This window comes from Erigeron canadensis, chromosome 8 (genome assembly GCF_010389155.1).
Source record: "Erigeron canadensis isolate Cc75 chromosome 8, C_canadensis_v1, whole genome shotgun sequence".
Classification (NCBI taxonomy): Eukaryota; Viridiplantae; Streptophyta; class Magnoliopsida; order Asterales; family Asteraceae; genus Erigeron; species Erigeron canadensis.
The window spans coordinates 14578552-14601303 of NC_057768.1; the positions used below are offsets into that span (position 1 = coordinate 14578552).

At 37.4% G+C, this 22752-nt stretch overlaps 1 protein-coding gene across 1 annotated transcript; it reads left to right on the plus strand.

The window, feature by feature from the left end:
- Positions 1–9422: 9422 nt before the first annotated feature.
- Positions 9423–11462, plus strand: LOC122610294. Its single transcript, XM_043783290.1, has one exon. It carries the CDS (start codon positions 9423–9425, stop codon positions 11460–11462), a length of 2040 nt encoding a protein of 679 aa, XP_043639225.1.
- Positions 11463–22752: the final 11290 nt, after the last annotated feature.

Sequence of the window (22752 nt, forward strand, 5' to 3'; positions counted from 1 at the left end):
CAGAGAACTACATCTGAGGGATGTCTCAGAATTTCTGTACAAGTATTTTCTATGAACTTCAATATTTCTGAACAAATTATACTTGGTCGATTTTCGACCTAACAAGGAACCCAAGGGTCTGATACTCTCATTGGGCGTATCCATCAATTTTTTGAGGATAGTCCTATTGGCCCACAAATTTTTGCACACCCCACAAAGATGTACCATGATTATCTTTGTGAGTTTTGGTACACTGTCGCAAATAGTGAAGATAATTTTGCCATCACGTTTACACTAAAAAATGGCACTATTCAATGTACCTTAACTGCAGAAACTCTCAGGAATGCCCTAAACCTCAACTACTTAAGACGTGCAGAGTCTTTCGTAGTCATCCCTCACCAGAATATCAATTTTTGCCAGACGTTCTATGAAATGGGGCATACAGAGTGTTTGCATAAAGGCGTCCTGAAGACAAAGGGAGCCATGACCATGAAGGGACTTACTCCATCCTGGAAGTACTTCATGGTCCATCTGGTGGAGAGTATGGGTGGGAGTTCTGGTGGTCTTGACCAGATTAACTCCGCACAAGCAGAGATGGCTTACTGCCTGTGGAATGGACTGAGGGTGGACTTTGCTGACATCTTGTTCAGAAGTCTAGTCAAAAAGCTGACATGCACCAGGGCACTTTGCATACCATTCTCCAGGTACCTCTCTCTGTGTTTCAAACTTATTTTGGGGAGAGATGCATATAAAAATACAAACTCAGATTTCTCTCTCCCTGAAATGTTAAGGAATTTAGACACTCTTGTCTCTTTAGACACTGAGGTTCCCATTCTTGAAAGAATGCGACTGGCATTCGCTAAAACTGACACACCATTTAATAGGTGGCTCAAAAAGACAACTGGGCGGGCCTCAAAACAATGAGGGACCCACTGGTTCGTTCTTTGGCATTGTGACAGTTGTTGAGCCTGAACAACAGTCTAACCCCGCCAGTTCCAGTCAAACAGTTTCCATTTCACAAACTGGGGACCTCCCAACAGGTGTCCCAGTTCCCCAAAGGGCTCGCAACACCCAGCGACGGTCAAGATCAGTACGAGCCACTAATCAAACAAACCCAGCCAGCCATCCAGTTGCCTCCCAACAGGTAACTAGAGATAGTTAAATGGGAACACCGTAGGCAACCACTTCCAAAATTTCTGTAGGAGGAACTGGTGAAGATATTATTGGGTCAACCCAACCTATAGTAGAGTCCGGGTCAGCACAACAGGTAAATAGCCAAATTTCTGACACTCTTGCACGGATTGACGAAACTTTTGGTGAGTCACCACCAGAGGTCGAGATCCCAAACTCTACGGCTAGTGATGTTATGGTTGTGGATAGAGCAACTATAACTGAGGCAATAGTGACCTCTATTCCAGGTGAAACTGCTTTAGTAGTTGATGATCCGCCAACTGATGACCAAGTACATCAGGAGTCTGAGCCCACTGCTCAGCCATCGATTACATTCATGGATCTGGAAATGAATGTTAATGATTGTGATATTCCAATAGAGTCTTCGGATTCTGAGGAAACTGCTTCTGACACTGAGAATCTTGATGCCTATGTACAAGATCAAGTCCCTTTTTCTCAGTTCAGTCTTTCAGATGTTCCAGTTTCAGTTTCACCCACCCTTATAGTAAATCCCACTTTTGCACCAAATACTTTATTAACTCCATTCATGTCTAGATATAGACACATGCCGCCACCACCGTTCAGCACACCTGAGCATACTCAGCCTGCTGAACAAAATATTTCATTTGCTCCTTCTTCTTTTTCTTTTGCAACTGGCCAGTCTGGTGATGAGGTATTCATTCAATTACCTCCACTAGTTACTACAGTTGCCCTTACTATTGGTCCAGTGACACCTTCTCCGCCGTCACTGGACAGTCAATTTGTCTTCTTTACTGCCGACATCAAAAACCTTATTGATAGGGTGGATGGTGTTCAAAAGACAATTGACAAAAATACTAAGTCCCTGTCTAAATACCACAAGGAACACATGACTAATGTCAAAGTGGTTGATCTAAGCATCAATAAATTCACAATAAATGAGGACTTAGTGGTGAAGAAGCTCAATGAGTAGGTCACTGGCTGCAATAATTTGGCAACAACTCTGAAGGAAGCCTTTGACCTAACTCAATCAAAGGTTACATCTTCTATCTCCAATCTGCTGGGCACCACTGTCAGATCATCAGAAGCAGAACTGAAGTAGTTAGAAAGACAGGTTAAAGAATTGGTTGAGAAACCTGGTCTCAATGTAGATGAGCTTGGACAACAGTTATCTACTTCAGTTGGTCAGAAAATTGAAGAAACTTTTGTTGCTAGAGAAGAGGAATTGGTTAAAAAGGTGATGTCTAAGATCACCAAGATTGCTTCTCCTTAGGTTGATCTGTCCCCAACAACTGCCGAGATCACCCAGTTGAGAAGTATTCTGGACACTCTGGCCACTAAGGTATCTGAACATTCAACTGCCTTTGCTAAGCTGACAACTGAAGTGGGCAAAGAAAAAGAAAAGGAGATTGTTAAGGAAATGGTGTCTGCTGGCCTCTCCCAGATGACCTCAAGTTGTTGAAAGAATTAAAGGATGGGAAAGTCCAAACTAGTGACAATGTCTTGGCCCAGTCTCAAGAGGTGAATCATCTGTGGAGATTTTTTAGGATGATGTGCTCAATTTTCAAGGAGTGCAAGGACCATCAATCGTGGCAACCTCTAGACCGATTGCCATCCAACCAATCTGACTGGGATGCAATCCGGAAAGGTCTAGATGCTAGCAAGGGGGAAAGAAGTCTGGTCGTTGCACCTAGAACAGTCATCCCTGAAAGCGCATTTGGCCAAGTGCAAACTAGTGTGGCTGGTGAGAATGTGGAGGCTGCTGGTACTGATGCCAGTAAGCAAGTTATTGAGCAGTTTAATGATGTGGCTGATCCCAGGGGGAATATTGATAAGGGCAAAGGGCAGGCAACTGATGAATCTGCCAAACCAACTGGTACTGAAGGTATGTTTGAAACTGACAATGTTGATAAATTGCCACAAGTGTCTACTTCTGAGAGTAAAAGACTGGCAAGGGTGGGCGAGCAATTTAAAGAACAAAGGAAAATTGAAAAACAAAATCAAAGACTAGCAAGGGCCCAGATTTCTGACTTGGGTGCCTTAGATGCAAGTGATGCTGGTTTGTTGGGCATCACACTAGAGCAATACAAGAAAATCAATCATGACCAGAGGATTATTGGTGTACTTAATGAAGTGCTGGATATACTGTTAGGTCCAGTTTTTACTGGACTAGCTCCAGACTTGAAGACTGGAGTAATCCTGAAGATTTGTCCAAAAATTATGGAAGTCCAGTAAGCGTCTACTTGTACAGGAAATCTGGAGTCTTTCAGATTTGGTTATTGAAGTTCACTCCAGTCCAGATCTACTCTACTGAAGAACATTCTCACTGAAGAGAAAGTTTGAAGTTTGAAGAAGAAGACTGACATGTGGCGGAGGCCACTGGTAGACTTACCAGATCAACAACTGGAGTCTTTGTCAGTGTTCTAGACCTTACAAGTCTGAACACTGATTACGAGGAATTGACTTTATGTTTTTACACACTTTTACCCGTATATCTCTTTTGTCCCTTGTAAAGGTTTTACACGCGTGTAAAGGTGGTTGGCTAAAAGGTGACAAGTCACTATCAATGTGATTTTATCCTTGTACTTTTAATATTGCATTTAAAGAAAATACCAAAGTTCCTTAAATACTCCTAACCACATTTGTACGGCAAAATAATCACTGTAGAAATTATTTTGCCTATAAATACCAAGTCATTTTCCTCTTTCAAATTACTTTTGCAATTTGGTGAACTTGCCTAAATACTCTCGATCTAAACAGTTATACTTCACAACTTTAAGTATTTCGATCAAGGAGATTATTTAGCAAGTATAGATCACTTGTAATTCATAAGGTTGTTTAGATTCTTACTTTGGTATTATCTAGGTTCCGCAACAACCTTGTATTTTGTTTATACATCAATAAATAAAATACACATTAAAAATTACTTTCGTGTTCCACCTTTATTTAACTTGCTTATTCATTGCTTAAGTCTTGTATTTACTTATTTATATTCTTGCATTTATATTTACGTAAATACTAGTCCTCATCTAGTGCATACTTAACTTGTTGTATTTTACACTCGTGGGTTAAACCATCGGTGAGGGACTTCACAATTGGTATCAGAGCAGGTCGCTAAAATAATTGCTAGATCTGCTATTAGCTGATGGCAATCTTGGAAAATACACAAGGTGTTGGATCTGACTCTAATGAAACTAATGATAATGTTGACCCTCCTGTTTCACCTCGTAATGTTAACAATAATCCACCACCTCATCCTCCTCTTGTTTCTCCACATGTGCATGTGCATTATTCTAATACTCCATGTCCCAAATTCAGTGGGATTGATGAGGAATTTAGTACGTGGAAAGCAAGAGTTTTACTTCATGTTACTGGTATTGATAGGAATATGTTAAAAAATTTAAATGAAGGACCTTATATTCCCAGAAATCTTATTAATCCAATCCTTGATCCAAGTGGTTCAAGGACTGGGAGGGAAAAGAGAGAAGAACATTGGTCTGAAGAAGAGAGGAGACTTGTATCTCACGATACACTTCTCAGAAACATGATCCTCGGGGCTGTTCTAGAAACTCTTATTCCCACACTAATTCTCTATCCCAATGCGAAAGTATTATGGGATGAATTAGTTAACCAGTATGAAGGAGGTGATGACAATGTTAGAACCAGAAAGGTTTTTTTAAATAAGAAGTATGAGTCAATTTTTGCTTTGCCCAATGAATCATTAACTGGTACTTAAACCAGTTAAGGGCTCTTGGTGTCAATAAAGACAAGGATATACTTCTGGAAATGTTTTGTGATATTCTTCCCATTGAATGGTGTCATATGATTTTGGTTTTAAGACAAGGAAAAACACTTCACACACATACACTTTCAACACTGTATGGTGCTTTTAGATTTACTGAAGAAAACCAAGCTCAAAGAATTGAGGCTGAAAAAGATGCTTTAAACCATGCATCAGACCATGCTACTATGACCAGTCATTCTGGCCCACCATGTGCAGCCTTATTATCTTCAGAGAATGTATTCTCAATGAAGAAGATGATGTTTGATATTATGGAGTCTGGAGTTACTAATAACATCTCTCCAGATTGTGAGGAAGATGACAGTGATGATCTGATGGCCATGATTGCTAAAACATTTAACCGTTTCAAAGCAAGAGCCAAAAGACCCACTGGACACAATGTACCCAGTTCTTCCACTGATAAGACCAATTTGACATGCTTTAAGTGTGGCAGAAAAGGTCATTTCATGGAAGAGTGCAAGTCCAGTCATTATGTCTCACAATCTGGTCCGCCAACTTCTTATAACAAGCCTGAAGATAATTATAAGCATAAATACAAAAAGCTTAAGGCTCAGATTGCACTTATGGCACAACAAATGGAAAATGACTTGGTATTTATAGGCAAAATAATCTCTACAATGATTATTTTGCCGTACAAATGTGGTTGGGAGCATTTAAGGAACTTTGGTATTTTCTTTAAATGCAATACTAAAAGTACAAGGATAAAGTCACATTGATAGTGACTTGTCACCTTTTAGCCAACCACCTTTATACGCATGTAAAACCTTTACAAGGGACAAAAGAGATATCCGGGTAAAAGCGTCTAAAGGCATAAAGTCAATTCCTCGTTGATCCGGTATAGATATCCAAGGATTAAAAGTTCATAGTTAAACCGATGAACAAAACCCAGATCAGAAACATGGTTACAGAAACCATTCTTGGCCAACCCGGATAAGTCTAACTGGGTGAAAAAGCGGGTCAGACCCTATTAGGGTCGGCTAGAAAAAGAAAAGAATAAGATCCATACAAGCTTTTACGTCCCCTTGATATCTATAAGCAACCGATCAGAATTAGGGTAGGATTGTTTCTTTGGATCAGGATTCCTACCCGCGATATATATATAGAGATTGGATTAGGATCGACAATATAGAGATGGATTTGCTTTCTTAACTGCCGTATACAATTATACCCCTGTAGGGTCGGAATTGGATGTATAAGCGGGTGAGATTGCAGGGTCGGATCCTATCACGGTCGGCTATGGCTCAACTTTTTTCCTTCCTTCTCCATGTCGATCTCTTCTCCATATATATATATATATCTAAATACATGATTGTGTAACAACCCTAATTCGTCACTATGCCAATTACTTAGGTTCAAACATTGACGCCATCCGTGGGACCCGTTTATTGAATGGATTCCATTACTGTAAAGATCAAAGTCACCATTTCATTGTTCCTTTTTCTTGGTCTTGCATAGCCAGGGAAGAAACTCCACTCTCAAAAATAACATCACCTGGGTCTATGGAGGCTAAGGCAAGTGATGGGGAAAAATCTCAATAAGATACCACCATTACTCCTTCACCTCTCATAACTATACAAAGTACTAAGCATAACCAAGGTGAAAAGAGAATCTCTGATAAAAAATTATCCGAGGTGAGATCTAGACTCCAATATTCATCTGAGGATGTAGTTACTACAAGACCCGCCCTAAACTTAGGTACTATAGGGTCATTGTTTTCTATAGGGGGAACATCACCCTCACCATCCACCTCAATGGTAGGCATAAGTGATTCTGTCACCAACACCCAAGAGTTCATTAAAAACTAGAGTCATGAGACTCAAAATGTCATTCCGACAATTTCTCCTCTTGTCACGCCCTTGCCTAACGCATCATCATCATTTGGAAGTGACCAAGTAATCCCAGTTGAACAATCTGTCCCTAGTTCATCTGGGACCATTACAGTCCAGGAAAGCCACTTGGTAGAATTGCTAAAGCTTATGGGGGAGTCATCCCAACCACCTCCCCAAACACATACCTCCCCATCCAAAGTACAACCCAATCAAGATTGGTTATCACAACTTACCAATATACTCAAACCAACTCCACCTCCACCTCCACCCCCTCCTCCAACTATCCCTAAGGGGGCTGTGGAATCTTTAATGTCTTTAATGGTGGAGCAGCTTAAGAAGCAACAACCTCGTCCAGAACCAACACCACCACCACCAAACCTGGCAAGGCAACTATTGAGGATATTAAAAGTATTATCTGGTGAAGAAGCAGGGGAGCAGGCACGAGCTGTAGGTATTCAAAGATCCGCTGTCAAATCAAGGTTTTGTGATTGGATTGCGGAGTATCCATTCCCAGATGGTCAAAAAGTTCCTCCAGTTGTGGGAACTTATGATGGCACTAGAGATCCAGAAGACCACTTAGCATTATATGACCAAGCAATACTCACCGAAAAGTGGGTAGACCCTGTGGCTTGTCACTTGTTCCCTGTAACGTTGCAAGGGCATGCTAGGGATTGGTTTACTGGTTTACCTGAAAGAAGTATAAAAGACTTCCAAGATCTGAAAGAAAAATTTGTCGCCCATTTCTTCCAACAAAAGAAGCACCAACGTAATCACCTGGAAGCCCACTTAATAAGACAAAGGGAGAATGAGCCACTCAAAGACTTCATCCTGAGATTCACTCAAGAATGTCAAAGGATACCTGGCCTGCCAGAGAGTCAACAGATCTCAGGCTTTACTCTTGCTTTACACCCAGGAGGACTCCAAGAAAAGTTAACAACAAAGGTTCCAAAGACTTTCAAAGAAGCCATTGATCGAGCATATGACTATCTCCGCTCTAGAGAAACCTCTACTTTAGTGAGAGGGATGATAAGGAAGGATAAGTCATGGGCAGGACCCTCCAAAAGGCCTCGTTTTGATGTTAGGCGAGATGGACGCAGGGAGGATTACAGAAGAGATACAAAAAGAGATGAACGTCTCGATGACAAAAGAGATAGGAGGCCCATTCCATACGGAAAAAGTGTCCACCTTGTAGACTTAACAAAATCTCCAAAAGAGATTTTAAAAACTGAGAGTGTGGGTACAACTTTCAAGCCCCCTTCCCCTCTCAGATTTGCAAAGAAAAACATGAACAAGTACTATGACTTTCATGAAGATCATGGACATGACACTAATGATTGCAGAGAACTCCAAGCAGGAATCAAGAGGGCTTTAGAAGAAGGAAAATTAGAACATCTTGTCCCTGGAGCAAAGCAGGGAAGAAAAACTCCTGCAAAGAAAACCTTTGCATGGCAGAAAGCATCAGTCAAAAAAGAAAACAATGACGATCCAGGCCCTGCAGAAGGACATGTTTGTATGGTCCACCAAAGAAGAGATCCAGGAAAGCGAAAAGCAAATGTATTAAAAGATTGGGCCGTAGTTCCAATTTCTTTTCCACCAGTTGAAACCGTATCCTCAGACCCCGTGGTCATACAAGCTCGCTTGGCAAACTTCGAGGTTGGAAAGATATACTTAGATAATGGGACATCTGCTGACATTATCTATGAGCATTGCTTCAATAAACTCCCTCAAAGAGTTAAAGACCTCAAGCGCCCACCTTTGGCTCCTCTAGTTGGTTTCAATTGTGAATCTAGTTGGCCCATTGGAGAGGTAAGTATGGAAGTAATGATGGGTGAATACCCCCTCCATAGAATTGAAGTTATCGACTTCACCATTGTTAGAGCACCTTCACCATACAATGCGTTGCTCGGTAGGCCATCCATGCAAAAATTCGGGGCTGTACCGTCAACCATCCATGGGATGGTTAAGTTCCCCACTCCAGCTGGGGTAGCCACTATAAAAGGGCGCATGATATGGCCAAGGGAGTGCAAACAAGTTAATAAGGAAAAACCAAAAGAAGTGAAACATGACTTGTCAATTGAAGTAGCAAATGAGGGCCCTGAGCAAAAGATAATCATAAATAGAAAATTCCCAGAGCAGCCAGTTATCATTGGGTCTCAACATCCCAAAGAGACAAAATGCAAGTTGATCAACCTCTTGAAAGAAAATCTGGACATCTTTGCATGGGAGACATCAGACATGACAGGTGTCCCAAGAAAGTTGCAGAGCACGCCTTAAATGCCAACCCAAACATAGTCCCTATAAGACAAAAGAAAAGAGGTATGGCTCAGGACAGAAGCAAGTCTGCTTGTGAGCAAGTAGACAAGATGGTTGAGGCAGGCATATGCAGAGAAGTTAAGTACCAGATGTGGGTAGCAAACCCAGTTATGGTCAAGAAGGGAGATGGCTCATGGAGGCTATGTGTTGATTTTAAAGATATCAACAATGCTTGTCCTAAAGATAATTATCCCCTTCCAGAAATAGGTTGGAAGGTGGAATCCCTAGATGGGTTCATATTAAAGTGCTTCCTTGATGCTTACAAGGGATACCACCAGATCTCAATGAAGAAAAACGATTAAGACAAGACTGCCTTCCACACGGACCAGGGCATCTATTGTTTCCAAAAAATGCCATTTGGCTTGAAGAATGCAGGAGCAACTTACCAAAGACTCATAGATAGAACTTTCCAACATCAGGTCGGAAGAAATATTGAAGCCTATGTGGATGACATAGTCCTCAAAAGCCATGAAGAGAATGCCATGATAGCTGATATCCAAGAAACTTTTAAAACATTGAGGGGCATCAATATGAAGCTAAATCCTTCCAAATGTAGTTTTGGAATGGAGGAAGGAAAATTCTTGGGACACATAGTTACCGCAAGAGGAATAAAAGCCAACCTTAAGAAGATTCAAGCAGTTATAGATATACCCTCTCCAAGGACAATGAAACAAGTGCAAAGTTTAAATGGGAAGTTGGCTTCCTTAGCACGATTCCTTTCTAAAGCAGCTGATAGATCCCTCCCATTCTTCAAAACCTTAAAGGGGTGCTTAAGGAAGCAGGATTTCTCTTGGACAGAAGAGGATGAAAAGGCATTCCAGGATATGAAGAAATTTTTGGCTAACCTACCAACACTTACTGCTCCAATACCCGGGGAGACACTCACTCTTTACTTGGGTGCCTCCAAAGAATGTGTAAATGTTGTCTTGTTAGCAGATAGAAGAAGTTCTCAGATGCCCATATACTTTGTTAGTCGGGCATTAAAAGGGTCCGAGATAAACTACCCGGCCTTGGAAAAGTTAGCCCTTGCTCTAGTCCATTCGGCTAGACGCCTTAGAAGATACTTTCAGGGACATCCTGTCCAAGTTCTCACAGATAAGCCCATCAGGCAAGTCCTCTCAAAACCTGAGGTGTCTGGTAGGCTAGCTAAGTGGGCAATTGAGATCGGAGAGCACGAAATAATGTTTCAACCAAGAAACGCAAAGAAGGGCCAGGTTTTGGCAGATTTTTTAGCAGAAGTTGACGGTGAAGAAAAAGATGCAAGTAAGGAAGAAGAAAGCCCACCATGGACTCTTTTTACTGATGGAGCATCCAGTGCTGGAAGATCTAGAGCAGGCCTCATCCTTATTGATCCAGATAAAAACGAATACACCTATGCCCTCCGTTTTGACTTCCTAGCCTCCAACAATGAAGCTGAATATGAAGCTCTCCTAGCAGGGCTAAAAATAGCTAGAAAAATGAAGGAAGAAAATATTCATACTTATGTTGATTCTCAACTGGTAGCAAATCAGATAAAAGGGGCATTTGAGGCAAATCAAAAAACCATGCAGCTTTATTTGGAGGAAGCCAGAAAGGTCATCTCAGAATTCAAGAAATTCATCATAGAGCAGGTTCCCAGGAGCCAAAACAAGAAGGCTGATGCCTTAAGTAAGCTTGCATCTTTAACCTTTGCCCATCTTACAAAGGAAGTGCTAGTGGAGGTGTTGGAAGAAAAATCCATAGTGCCAAAAAAGGAAGTTTTTCAAGTAGAAGAAGCTGAATGTTGGATGACCCCACTATACAATTTCATCAAAGATGGAACCCTTCCTGAAGATAAAGAAAGTGCAAAGAAAATAAGAATGAAAGCACCAATGTATCTGATCATGGAAGGATCTTTGTTCAGAAAATCTTTCCTTGGTCCCCATCTTCGTTGTGTAGGTCCTTTGCAAGCAAAAGAACTCATCCAAGAAGTACATGGTGGAACATGTGGTATCCACTCAGGACCAGGATCAGTTACGACCAAGATCATGAGACTTGGATACTTCTGGCCATCTTTATATCGAGATGCCAAGGAAGAAATTGAAAAGTGTCAATCATGTCAGATGCATGCACCTGTGTCCAACAGGCCTAGGCGAGATCTTATCCCGGTTACAACAGCATGGCCATTTTACAAATGGGGAATCGACATAGTCGGATCATTTCCTCGAGGCATTGGTAACATGAAATTTTTGATAGTAGCTGTGGACTACTTCACAAAGTGGGTAGAGGCAAAGCCGTCAGCAACCATTACAGGGCAACGGGTAATCAATTTTGTGTGGGAACACATAGTATGCAGATTCGGAGTTCCTCATGTGATGGTTAGTGATAATGGGAAATGGCAAAGTACTACAATAAAAAAGTACGCCCCATGACCTTCAAAGTGGGAGACCATGTATGGAGAAAAACTGAAGCAAGCAGAAGGAAAGACCTTGGGAAGCTAGGCCCAAAATGGGAGGGTCCATACACGGTAAAGGAAGCTAACGGAGATGGATCATATATCCTAACAGAGCTTGATGGGTATCCCGTACCCATAACCTGGAATGCTATTAACCTGAAAAGGTGCTACTTGTAAGGACGGGTCTCTAATACCCGGAAATGCTACTAATCAAGAAAGTCCTATTGGTGATACAAGATTCCATGTAGTTGGTTTCCTCAGTATGTTTCATCATGTTTATGACTATAAATAAAGTAGCATTTTTCTTAAAATTGTTAAAGATTATATTATTATTATGTCATGACAAAAACAACATTCATCTTTTTCATTCATAGGATGAAAAGATAAGACTTCTCATAGGGAAGTAATGGAAAAACAAAGATCCTAACACCTTCACTCCTATCAAATTTGAATTTACAAAATTTTCCACTCATAGGGTGGCGTATCAAAGTATTCATCATTTCACTCATGGGGTGAAATAGATAAGCATTTCTCATTGGGAAATGAAACTCACGAGTAATGAATCATAAAGAGCAAAGTTAATTACAACTAAGCTAACATGACCACATTAAAATGTTCATAGGCTAGAAGCCTTACATCAAAGATAAACTAACACAATAAAAGTTAATATGCAGTACAAATACAAATGAAACAGGCAAAATAAAACTAAGTCTATGAAGGAGCATGTGGAGCCTCTGATGGGACAATCTCCTGGGAAGCTGGTGAAAGGAGAGACACTATATCCTCTAAGGAAGCATCAGGATCCTCACCAATAGCATTAATTATTGGAAAGGACTTCTGTCTAAAAACAATTTCAGCATCTTCCATCTTGGTAAGGGATGAGACATCATAGAAGGGAAGAGTAGTAGGATCAAGAGAAGGATCTTTATCTAAAAGATCCACGGCAACAGAATGCCTACCAACAGCAAATGTAGCTTGGTTAAAATCACCAATTATCTTCATAACATCCGGGTGACTAATAGCAAGCTTAAACAACTGAGGAAAGGCTAGAAGGACATCCCTCCTAAGTTGAGCACCCTTCTCAGTATCCTCCTCCAAGTTCCTCCCCCTAGCCCTTTCTTCATCAAGAATGTAACACCCTGACTAAGGCGGAAACACGAGATGCCACAGAACGACATGGTACAAAATATTTAAATGTAAAACATCAACACAAGTTTTCAAATGACATTCAAATCCAAAAGATTACAAGTTCAAGATGACGTCTAAATGTTTGCAATACTTGTCCAACCATAAAACAAACACATAGAATCCAAGAAGCAGTCCTTGAAGCTACTTACTGCTCTAAACCTGAAAAGCATGAAGAAAAAGTGTCAACTACGAGAGTTGAGTGAGTTCATAGGTTTTAACTAGCAACGCATATATATAACCCAACCATATTCAAGGATAATGAGTCTTAAAATTTCCAAGTATTCTTTCAAATAATCATTTCTAAACGCATGTTCAACTTATAATAACCAACATAATAATATTAATATCATCTAGCCACATGGGCATATTTCGTGTAAACTTTGATGAGTAAATGCTTGAGCCACTACTACTACCATTTTATCAAGTCCATCAATATATATATAATTCATTTCATAGCACAAGCTGTCAATCAAGTGTCGTATTAATAATAATAGGGTCGTGTCATGGAGACGACCATTCAAACTTAAGGTAGCTAGAACACCGCGTGGTCGGACTAAGAATGATGGCCATCACAAAGGCAACCAAACATCCCACCGTTACACGTTGGGTGGGTGGACAAATCCTAGTTGCGCAACTATCTAACTACAGGCCTCCACTTTTGGAGTAAATAGTAGTGTACCGAAAGAAAACGGGTTGACAGAACTCAAGCTCCTCATAAAACATTTATCACATTGAACATACTCAACAATTTGATTTCATAATCATATTATCAAGAATCATTTCATATATATGTATATAAAAGCAATTTCATTTATATATCATGCTTTTCACCCCGATAGTTAAACACATAAAATAGTTTGAAAGGGGGCTATGACTCACTTGATTTGAGAGTGAAAGAGAGCTGATCAAAAGTGAGATCTTCGGCTAGTGGTGTCTTTCCTCAAGCAAGCCTAAACCATGGTATTCGAAATATGCACAACGTAAGTGTGTGTTGCATGACTAGTAAACTAGATCATGAGATGTATGCTAGTAAACTTGCCCATCTTTGGTTGTTGTTTAATTATGGAATTCAAGTACATTATGTTGTTCACCTCATTTGGTTGGAAGATATTTGGTAGTAAAGGTCATTCATACGATTTTGTTCGGTTATTGGAATTTCGGTAGTTTAACTTTGTTTTATACATATTTTCCATTGCATACTTTGTTTAATAACCATATTTGACATTTGTGTTCTTATAATATTAATGTTGATATATCTTACTGATTTATAATTATTTATTTAATTTAATATTATTTAATTAATTATTTACTTATTTTATTGATTTATTAATTAAATAATTCCTTATAATTATTTTTAAGTCCTTAAATTATCTCTAAAATTCATAGATAATTATAGATGGATTATCTACTGATTTCTAAGCCTTTTTTATTTGTAATATTGTGATTTTTATATTTATTAGTGCATTATTTCTATTTATTTAATAATAATGATTAATTAGTAACTTTTACTTAATAATTTACTCTTAAATTGTATAGTACTTGTTCCCTTGCTTGTAATTATTTTTCCCCAGTAGGTTTTGTTCACTTTTATTATTGGTTAAGTGGTTTTGATCAGATTCATGATTTATATAATTTATTAATTAATTTATATATCTTTTAATTATCATTTTAATTCATTAAATCATAAAAATTCTTACAAATCACCACAAGAGCTTTAGTGAGAAAATTCCAGGCCTTTTTGGCAACTCAAATCAACACAAATTCATATCAATTCAACCTCTCTTGTGTCTTGCTTAAATTGAGGACTTTATAATTAAAAATCGTTTACCGAAATAGTGATTTTAGCCTCATTTCTTAAGCTATAAAGGTACTTCAAAATGGATTTTCATTCTTAACTCAAATACTACAGTAAGTTCATCATATTTTGGTGGTTCAAGTCGTGATAGTGGTGGTGGTGTGATATGTGTAATTTTGTGCTTTCGGTTAGTGATTTATTGACCCGAAAAGGTGATTTTTGAGCTAATTCTTGCCATTCATCAAGTGACTTGCATTTTATACATTTGGTATATCATATTTCCAGTAGGTTTGTCATGATTTCATGCTCAAAATATTATGGTGCATGTGTGTGCACAAAATGCATTTTTTACAAGCTTTCGGTTTACGATATCAAGCATATTTTAACTTGTTTTGATCCAAGCTTTATACTTTTGATATTTTATAAATTTTTCCAGAATATTAACTTCAAGATTAACATATTTTCAGTTAATACAAGTCTCTAACCATCTCATAATCTAAACAACAATCCAACCTTCTTAAATCTAACATGCATGCACTTAAATCAATACTTTTTAACATAAATCTTTATCCATCTCAAATCCATCAACATGAAAACATATTTTTATGAAATATTCCAGAAATATATGTACAAATATTATATAAAATATGTTCATCTTTTTATACAAACTATCAACACACATCAACACTTTTTGCTACAAACTTTCATGGATCTAATAATATAACATCAAGTACATATTTTTACCAATTTTTACCATCATTCACAAGAAAAACCATATCAAAAGCTATATAATATATATCTACACTTTTGGGTCTTTAACTAGTTGAATCCCTGGATCTTTCTTCATGGATTTAACATGCATGAGCATGGAATGAAAGATCCTATCAACTTTGCCCTCATCAAGTGTATTTTTAAAAGAAAACATAAAGAAAACACAATCTTTTTATAAAACCTTTTTAATATGAACATAAACAAGATTAAACTAGTTAAGAGATGAAGATATATACCCTTGAAGAACACTTTTTAAGATGGAAAATGTGCAGAAATTTCGTGACCCAAAAAGCTCCAAATAACCCTTGTTCTAGCCTTGAAACAACCCTTAATATGTAGCTTAATATAACCCTTTAACAATCTAATCTATACCCTTACTATTAGTATGAGTTTAAGTTGATTTTTCTTGCTTTTCTTGCCCTTTTTCCTACCGAAAATAAGAGAGAAAAAGAGAGAGGGAGAAGACTTTTTGGAGAGTGAATAATGACTAGTGTGTGTAAAATGTGAGGAGTGTGTTTTGTGTGAGTTTCAAGAGAAGTATAATGGTAAAATTTGAAATGTGGAGTGTGTATGGGAGTATAGGGGGGCCGGCCACTATGAGGTAATGAAGGGGTTTTCTATATATTTTTGTTTTTATAAAAGTGTGTATATAATAGTAGTATAAGTATAGGTTAAATGGGTATTTGTTTTATAAGTGTATTATGCAATTATTTGTTCATATAAGTTAGTTAGTTAGTCTAGTATATGTGTTTGTATATGTATATATGGCCGTGTATGTATATGTATATGTATACATTTTTGTGTTTTAATTTTGTTACATGACTTATTAGTTGCATCCTTGTATTTATTTTAAGCATATATAGATACTCATAGATTTTTAAACACTTTTATATGCTTTACAAGTTATAATATTTTTAGGTTGTTCATGGCATTTTTATGGCCAAATATTAATTAGTTGGATTGATGGTACAAATTGTTGGACATTTTTAAGGATCTTTAATTGTTATCTCAACTTGTGAGGATTATATGATTATTTATAATTTGATTAGTTATTAATAAAATTTTTGTTCAATGGCATATTATTAGATTGAACTTATCACTGACAATAGCTTTAGATTGCTAATTTAGGGCATTATCTACTAGCTTCAAGCATAACTATGGCTTGCGGGAACATAGACAACCTAACTAGCACGTATATATTATTAAAAAGTAGGTTGTTACAAAGAACCCTCTCCACCTCCCTTCCCCTAACATCACTTACCTCCAACTTCTCCTTAAGCATACTAACTTCATTCTCCAAACGCTTTTTATCCTCTTTCTCCTTTTCAATCTCTATCAAAGACTTAGAACGATCCCCTTTTACAACTTCCAAATCGGACTCCCAAGCCTTAACTTTCTGAGTTATGATATCAAGCTCTCTCTCGAAACGGCTCCTCATAAGCGATCCAGTGGCAAAGGAAAGAGCTGTACCAACATCATACATCTGCATAAACACACAAGTATTAACCAAATGAATGATAATAGCAACAATAATATATAACAATTATATATACACAACGTACCCTAGCCAAATGTTCTAGCGAATGGAAGCTAGTTTCTACTGCAAGGAGTGGGGGAACGAAGGAATCTCCATATTGCCTTGCTACATCAGGATCTCTCACATTAGAATTAAGATGAAGAGGCTTGGATGGGATATAATAGTCGTTTCCCACCCCCTTATCAAAGTCATCCATGGAGTGGGAAGAACTTGCTTGAAAGTTGAAGGTACGAGAAGAATCATTATAGCCGAGTTTATAAGCGCTTTTACGCCTAAGCCCATTCCACACACTTCGTCAATACCCTGAAGAGTAGGGAACTCTGAACAATGGAATCCTTCCCGGTTCATAGGCTCAAGTGTGGCCATGCATTCATCCAAACTGTCCCGGGAGGATAGCAAGGGAAGAAGTCCAATAGAAGTAGAACCAAAAGAAGAGGAAGTGAACCTGCCAAAAGGATTAAGTGTAGGTGGAAGAGCAGTCATGCAACGTTTAGGGGGGGGGGGGCTAGCAACATTTTCCCCAACCCTCTTTGCACCATGCAACAGACCTAGAGAAGAGTGTTTAGCTGCATAATTAGAGAAAAATGTTTAGTCACATAATAAACTAAGTAAACTAAATGCACATGTATGCAAATATATATATATATATATATATATCTAAATATATATTTGTAAAGAAAGAGAAGTACCAATGGGAGAAAGAGAGGGAACACTCCCAAGTAAGGCAGATATCCTCTTACCACATTCCTCTTCTGAAGGATGGGAGGAATAAGAAAGAAGGGGAGAACCATCAATGCCAAGATTTTGGCGCTCAGGAGAAAAAAAGAACCTCCTAGCCCGGGAGGTGTCTTGAGAAACTTCCATAGGGGAACCTCCTGTCTCATCATCAGAAGGCTCAATGGGCTCAGTAGGCTTGGTAGGCTTCCGATTGCTAGATGCTTTAAGCTTTTCAATGTCCACGCCCAAGCCCTCCATGAGACTCATAGCTGAGAAACAACAACAAAAAAGCAACAATAAAGAGCAAATTATTGTTAACAAGTATATATATATAATAATAATAATAATAATAATAATAATAATAATAATAATAATAATAATAATAATAAATCCATACGTTTTTCTGTGGACACATCAACTAGGGTTGGAGCATCTGCTTCCCAATCTTGGCTAACCTTGGCAAGAACCAAAATAGCTTCATGCTTAGCATAACTCCTATATGGGACGGAAACTCCCATTATTCTCTCACAATCCTCCTTGTTGACTAGGTGCTCATCAGGCAAGGCATTAACTTTTTTATTAATCCTAAGATTGGCTTTCTTACATTTGGTATCCCTCCATTCAAGCAAAGCAATCTTATCTTGGCGAATAAAGGAAGCATCCACAAAAAAATAATCAACACGCCAAAACTTAATGGTGCCGGGGAGATTGGTCATTAGTAAAGAACCAAACTCTCTAACGGCAAAGGTAAACCAATCTCCGGTAGTAACCAACCTAAAAACCTTCCTAAACAGGTGTACCGATGGAGGAATCTCTAAAGCTGCTAAAATCATCTCAAAAAGCAAAGTCTTGCTAGCACCAATGGGTTGAATCTGAGCAATACCTATTCTATAATGTGCTAACACGTCTAGATAAAAGTCTGTCAAAGGAAGTCTAAGGTTGGAAACGGTTAAGTAGGCTTGATAAAAAGCAACCTTTCCAGGAGGAGGACTATTGGCTATTTGGTCTGAAGTGGCCCTAACAGGATTATACTTAACAAGGCATGGAAAATCTTCTAGCAGTTTTTCAAACCCAAAAAAACCAAGACACGAATCTGTGTCATCAACCCCTACAGGAATAGAAATATCTTCATCATCTATCACATCCAAAGGGTCAATATTGTCTGCAGACATGTCTAATATATTTTCTAAAGTACCCTAAAAACATTCCAAAAGGGAAGCCTGAGAAAAGAAAAGACCAAGTAAGGTCTATGCCCATTTTGGAACCCCATATCTAGGTATATGTTATCAATTAACATTACACATAAAAATAAATATACTTTCAGTCATGAAAAACAGATGAGGAGTCGCGAAAATGACTTATTTCATGAAGTTCAAATATATATACACATATATAATAACAGACATTAAGTCATTATAATTTTAAATGACATATGTCTAATTACTAGTATAGCATACTAAGTGCTAGTCAGAATATATATTCATATGACTCCTTTGTATATCATCAAAACATGACTTATCTTATGCAACTATCATATTATATATAAAAAAAAGGGGCATAAAGTCAAACATGGCTACTGACAAGCAATAAGCAAATTCACAGCCTACATGTCTTGACACAATGGGAGTACAAGAATTTGAATATCCAACTTAACATGAATACATCCAATCACACTATTTTGGCAAGGTATGTATATTATATATACACACGCATGTATATCATGTATGCAGAAAGAAACAAGATCCATACAAAAATAAATAACAATTCAACATCAGCTTTTATCAAGTGATACGTACTTTACAAACATCTCTGATTCTAAGAATAAAGAAAAAGATACTTATTATTTTTTTTAAAGTGAATTATATTCACTGCAAAAACTCATATCACATGTGATAAGAACAACAAAGTGAATTATATTCACTTCACATAACAAGGTAGTATTACAAATCTTTGAATACCTCGAAGTGGAAATCTGAAAAACTGAGGGAAGATTTGAGATAATGCAGTAGCACATCACTTACTTAAAGAAAATCAAGGTCCTTCGAGATGGATTGCTTAAAGCAAAACTATCTTCTTCGAAATGGAGTCTGCACAGAAAAAAGAAAGAGTAAAGTTTACATATAAAAAAAAATCTTTGTCTAATTTATTTTATATCTAAACTTGGGGGGATTTGATCCCGTATAGATATCCGAGGATTAAAAGTTCATAGTTAAACCGATGAACAAAACCCAGATCAGAAACATGGTTATAGAAACAATTCTTGGCCGACCCGGATAAGTCTAACCGGGTGAAAAAGCGGGTCAGACCCTATTAGGGTCGGCTAGAAAAAGAAAAGAATAAGATCCATACAAGCTTTTACGTCCCCTTGATATCTATAAGCAACCGGGTCGGAATTAGGGTAGGATTGTTTCTTTGGATCAGGATTCCTACCCGCGATATATATATCGAGATTGGATTAGGATCGACAATATAGAGATGGATTTGCTTTCTTAATTGCCGTATACAATTATACCCCTGTAGGGTCGGAATTGGATGTATAAGCGGGTGAGATTGCAGGGTCGGATCCTATCAGGGTCGGCTATGCCTCAGATTTTTTCCTTCTTTCTCCATGTCGATCTCTTCTCCATATATATATCTAAATATATATGGATATATCTAAATATATATGGATAGGATACATATATACTAACTTATGAACGAGGGAGCCCGACTCTTTTAACTCATCAAAGCCCAATATATGAATTCACATAGTCACAGGTTATTCTTATACTGTTTATTATTACTACAGGAATACACTATACAAGAATATGAGAAAGAAACCTTTGAGTTTTCTAAATATTCTTGTATAAATACTCTTGTATAAATACTCTTTAAGAATTCTTCTAAACATTCAATTCAATTCACATTTAATGCTCACAATAAGATTCAATCATATCAGTCAATATACATCTCATATTTATTACTCAATCATTCCACCTTAAACTCGTCAAGAGTTTGTTAGGTTTGCACTGATATCAGGAGAGTAATGATTGTGTAACAACCCTAATTCATCATTGAGCCAATTACTTAGGTTCAAACACTCGTAATCAGTGTTCAGACTTGTAAGGTCTAGAACACTGACAAGGACTCCAGTTGTTGATCTGGTAAGTCTGCCACTGGGCTCCGCCACATGTCAGTCTTCTTCTTCAAACTTCAGACTTTGTCTTCAGTGAGAATGTTTTTCAGTAGAGTAGATCTGGAATGGAGTGAAGTTCAATAAGCAAATCTGAAAGACTCCAAATTTCCTGTACAAGGAGACGCTTACTGGACTTCCATAATTTCTGGACAAATCTTCAGGATTACTCCAGTCTTCAACTCTGGAGCTAGTCCAGTAAAAACTGGACCTAACAAATTCCCCCTATTTGTTTAGAAATTATGCAAGGTTTTTCAAGCTTCTATCTATACAATTATATGCTTGAAAACACTTGAAAATTTTGACTAAGTCTAAATTTTGTTACTGGAAAACACCTTATAGATCATCAGTGTTTCCAGTTTCATCTTGTTAGACCTAAAAATGGTGTTAAAATGTAATATTTTAGAGATGGAAGGGGCATTAGTGAAATCTTAGATTTATGGTATAAATACCCCCTTCCACACCTAATTTGTAAGACTTTTACCATTTCTTAATTAAAAACACACACATTCCACACATTTTCTCTTTAATCTTCATCCCTAACCTCCATACACACACAAACACCTTTTTACACACAAACTCCATAAATTGCACAAATCAAGCTTAAATTTGTTTATAACATTTGGTATCAGAGCAAAATAACTACACGTTAACGATCCAGAGCTCAATTTGTTGCAATTTCTATCAATTTTTCATCAATATTCGAATTTTTATCCAAAACCGTTTTCTTCACTGTTCATCATTTGATCATCTCACAAATCACATGAAATCACAATTATTTGTTCACCAATAGATTCCTGATAGTTAAAAACATAATCCTCTCAAATTTCACGTTCTAATTCAATCCGAATTGCGAGTTTGAATTTTGAGATTTTTTGCTCAAAATTTGGGTTTTGAATCTGTTATGTTTTGAGGTGAATTGTGTTAATCGGATTGTTGCTAAGGTGAAAACAAATAGTTTGCAAGTGGTCTCATGTTCTAATTCCCAGAAAATCAAAAGTTATTGAAGTTTTAAGGTTCATCAATGGAGTTTTATGTTGAAACTGAACTGTTGGAGAAGATGAAGTGAAATTAAAACGATCTAATTTAGATCGTTTCAGTTTTACATACTTCATATTTACTTCAGTGATTGTAGCTTGTAAAACGATTCAATTTAGATCGTTTTGACAAGTGTGGTTGTGTTGTGAATAATTGATTGTGGCTAACTGATCCTTTGGATTGGTTTTGGTCAATTCAATTTCTTGAAAATTTCTGATAAGAAACCAAAACGATCTCTTTTAGATCATTTCAGTTTTGGTGAAACCAAAACGATCTCTTTTAGATCAATTCAGCTCTTTGATTCCAAAACGATCTAAATTAGATCGTTTCACCTACAAGTTTCCAAAACGATCTCTTTTTAGATCGTTCTACCTTTCATTCCTTTCAAGATCATTTCACTTCCTAATTCCTTTTAGATCGTTTCATTTCCAATCCTAAAACGATCTTCATTTAGATCGTTTCAACCAAGATCATTCCAATTCAGAAAATCCAAAAAAAATAAAAATAAGAATGATGAGGTTAAAATGGCATGATTCATGGAGATTTTTGCCCAAGATCATTTCAACCAAGTATTTTGGCGGGAAAAATAATTTTTGCCCATGATCTTCAAATGGCATGATTCATGGAGATTTGAAGTTTGTTAGCGTTCGAAAAATTTTCGGTCCATTTTTGTGCCTTTTTGACGCGGTTTCGGTGATATTTTTTTGAAATTATCAAATTTTTCCTATGATCATGATATCTAAAGTTTACATGAAATTCCAAGTTTCATAAGAACATATTTCGACAGCAAAATTTGGAGGGAAACCTGAAATTCAAAAATTCAAAAATTTTCAATTTTCAATTCTTAATTCTTCATTTCAATTTAAAACACAATATCATTTCATTTCTTTCCACCTTTGCGCAACAAAATGACAAGTCCAAGTATCTCAAATTCGGTCAAAAATGATTACGTCCTCAATTTTTGGTTAACTTCCTCACCGAAGACACCTACTTCATCTGAAATAAAACTTCATAAAGGTGGACTGTGCTCATGTTGTACGACTACTTTT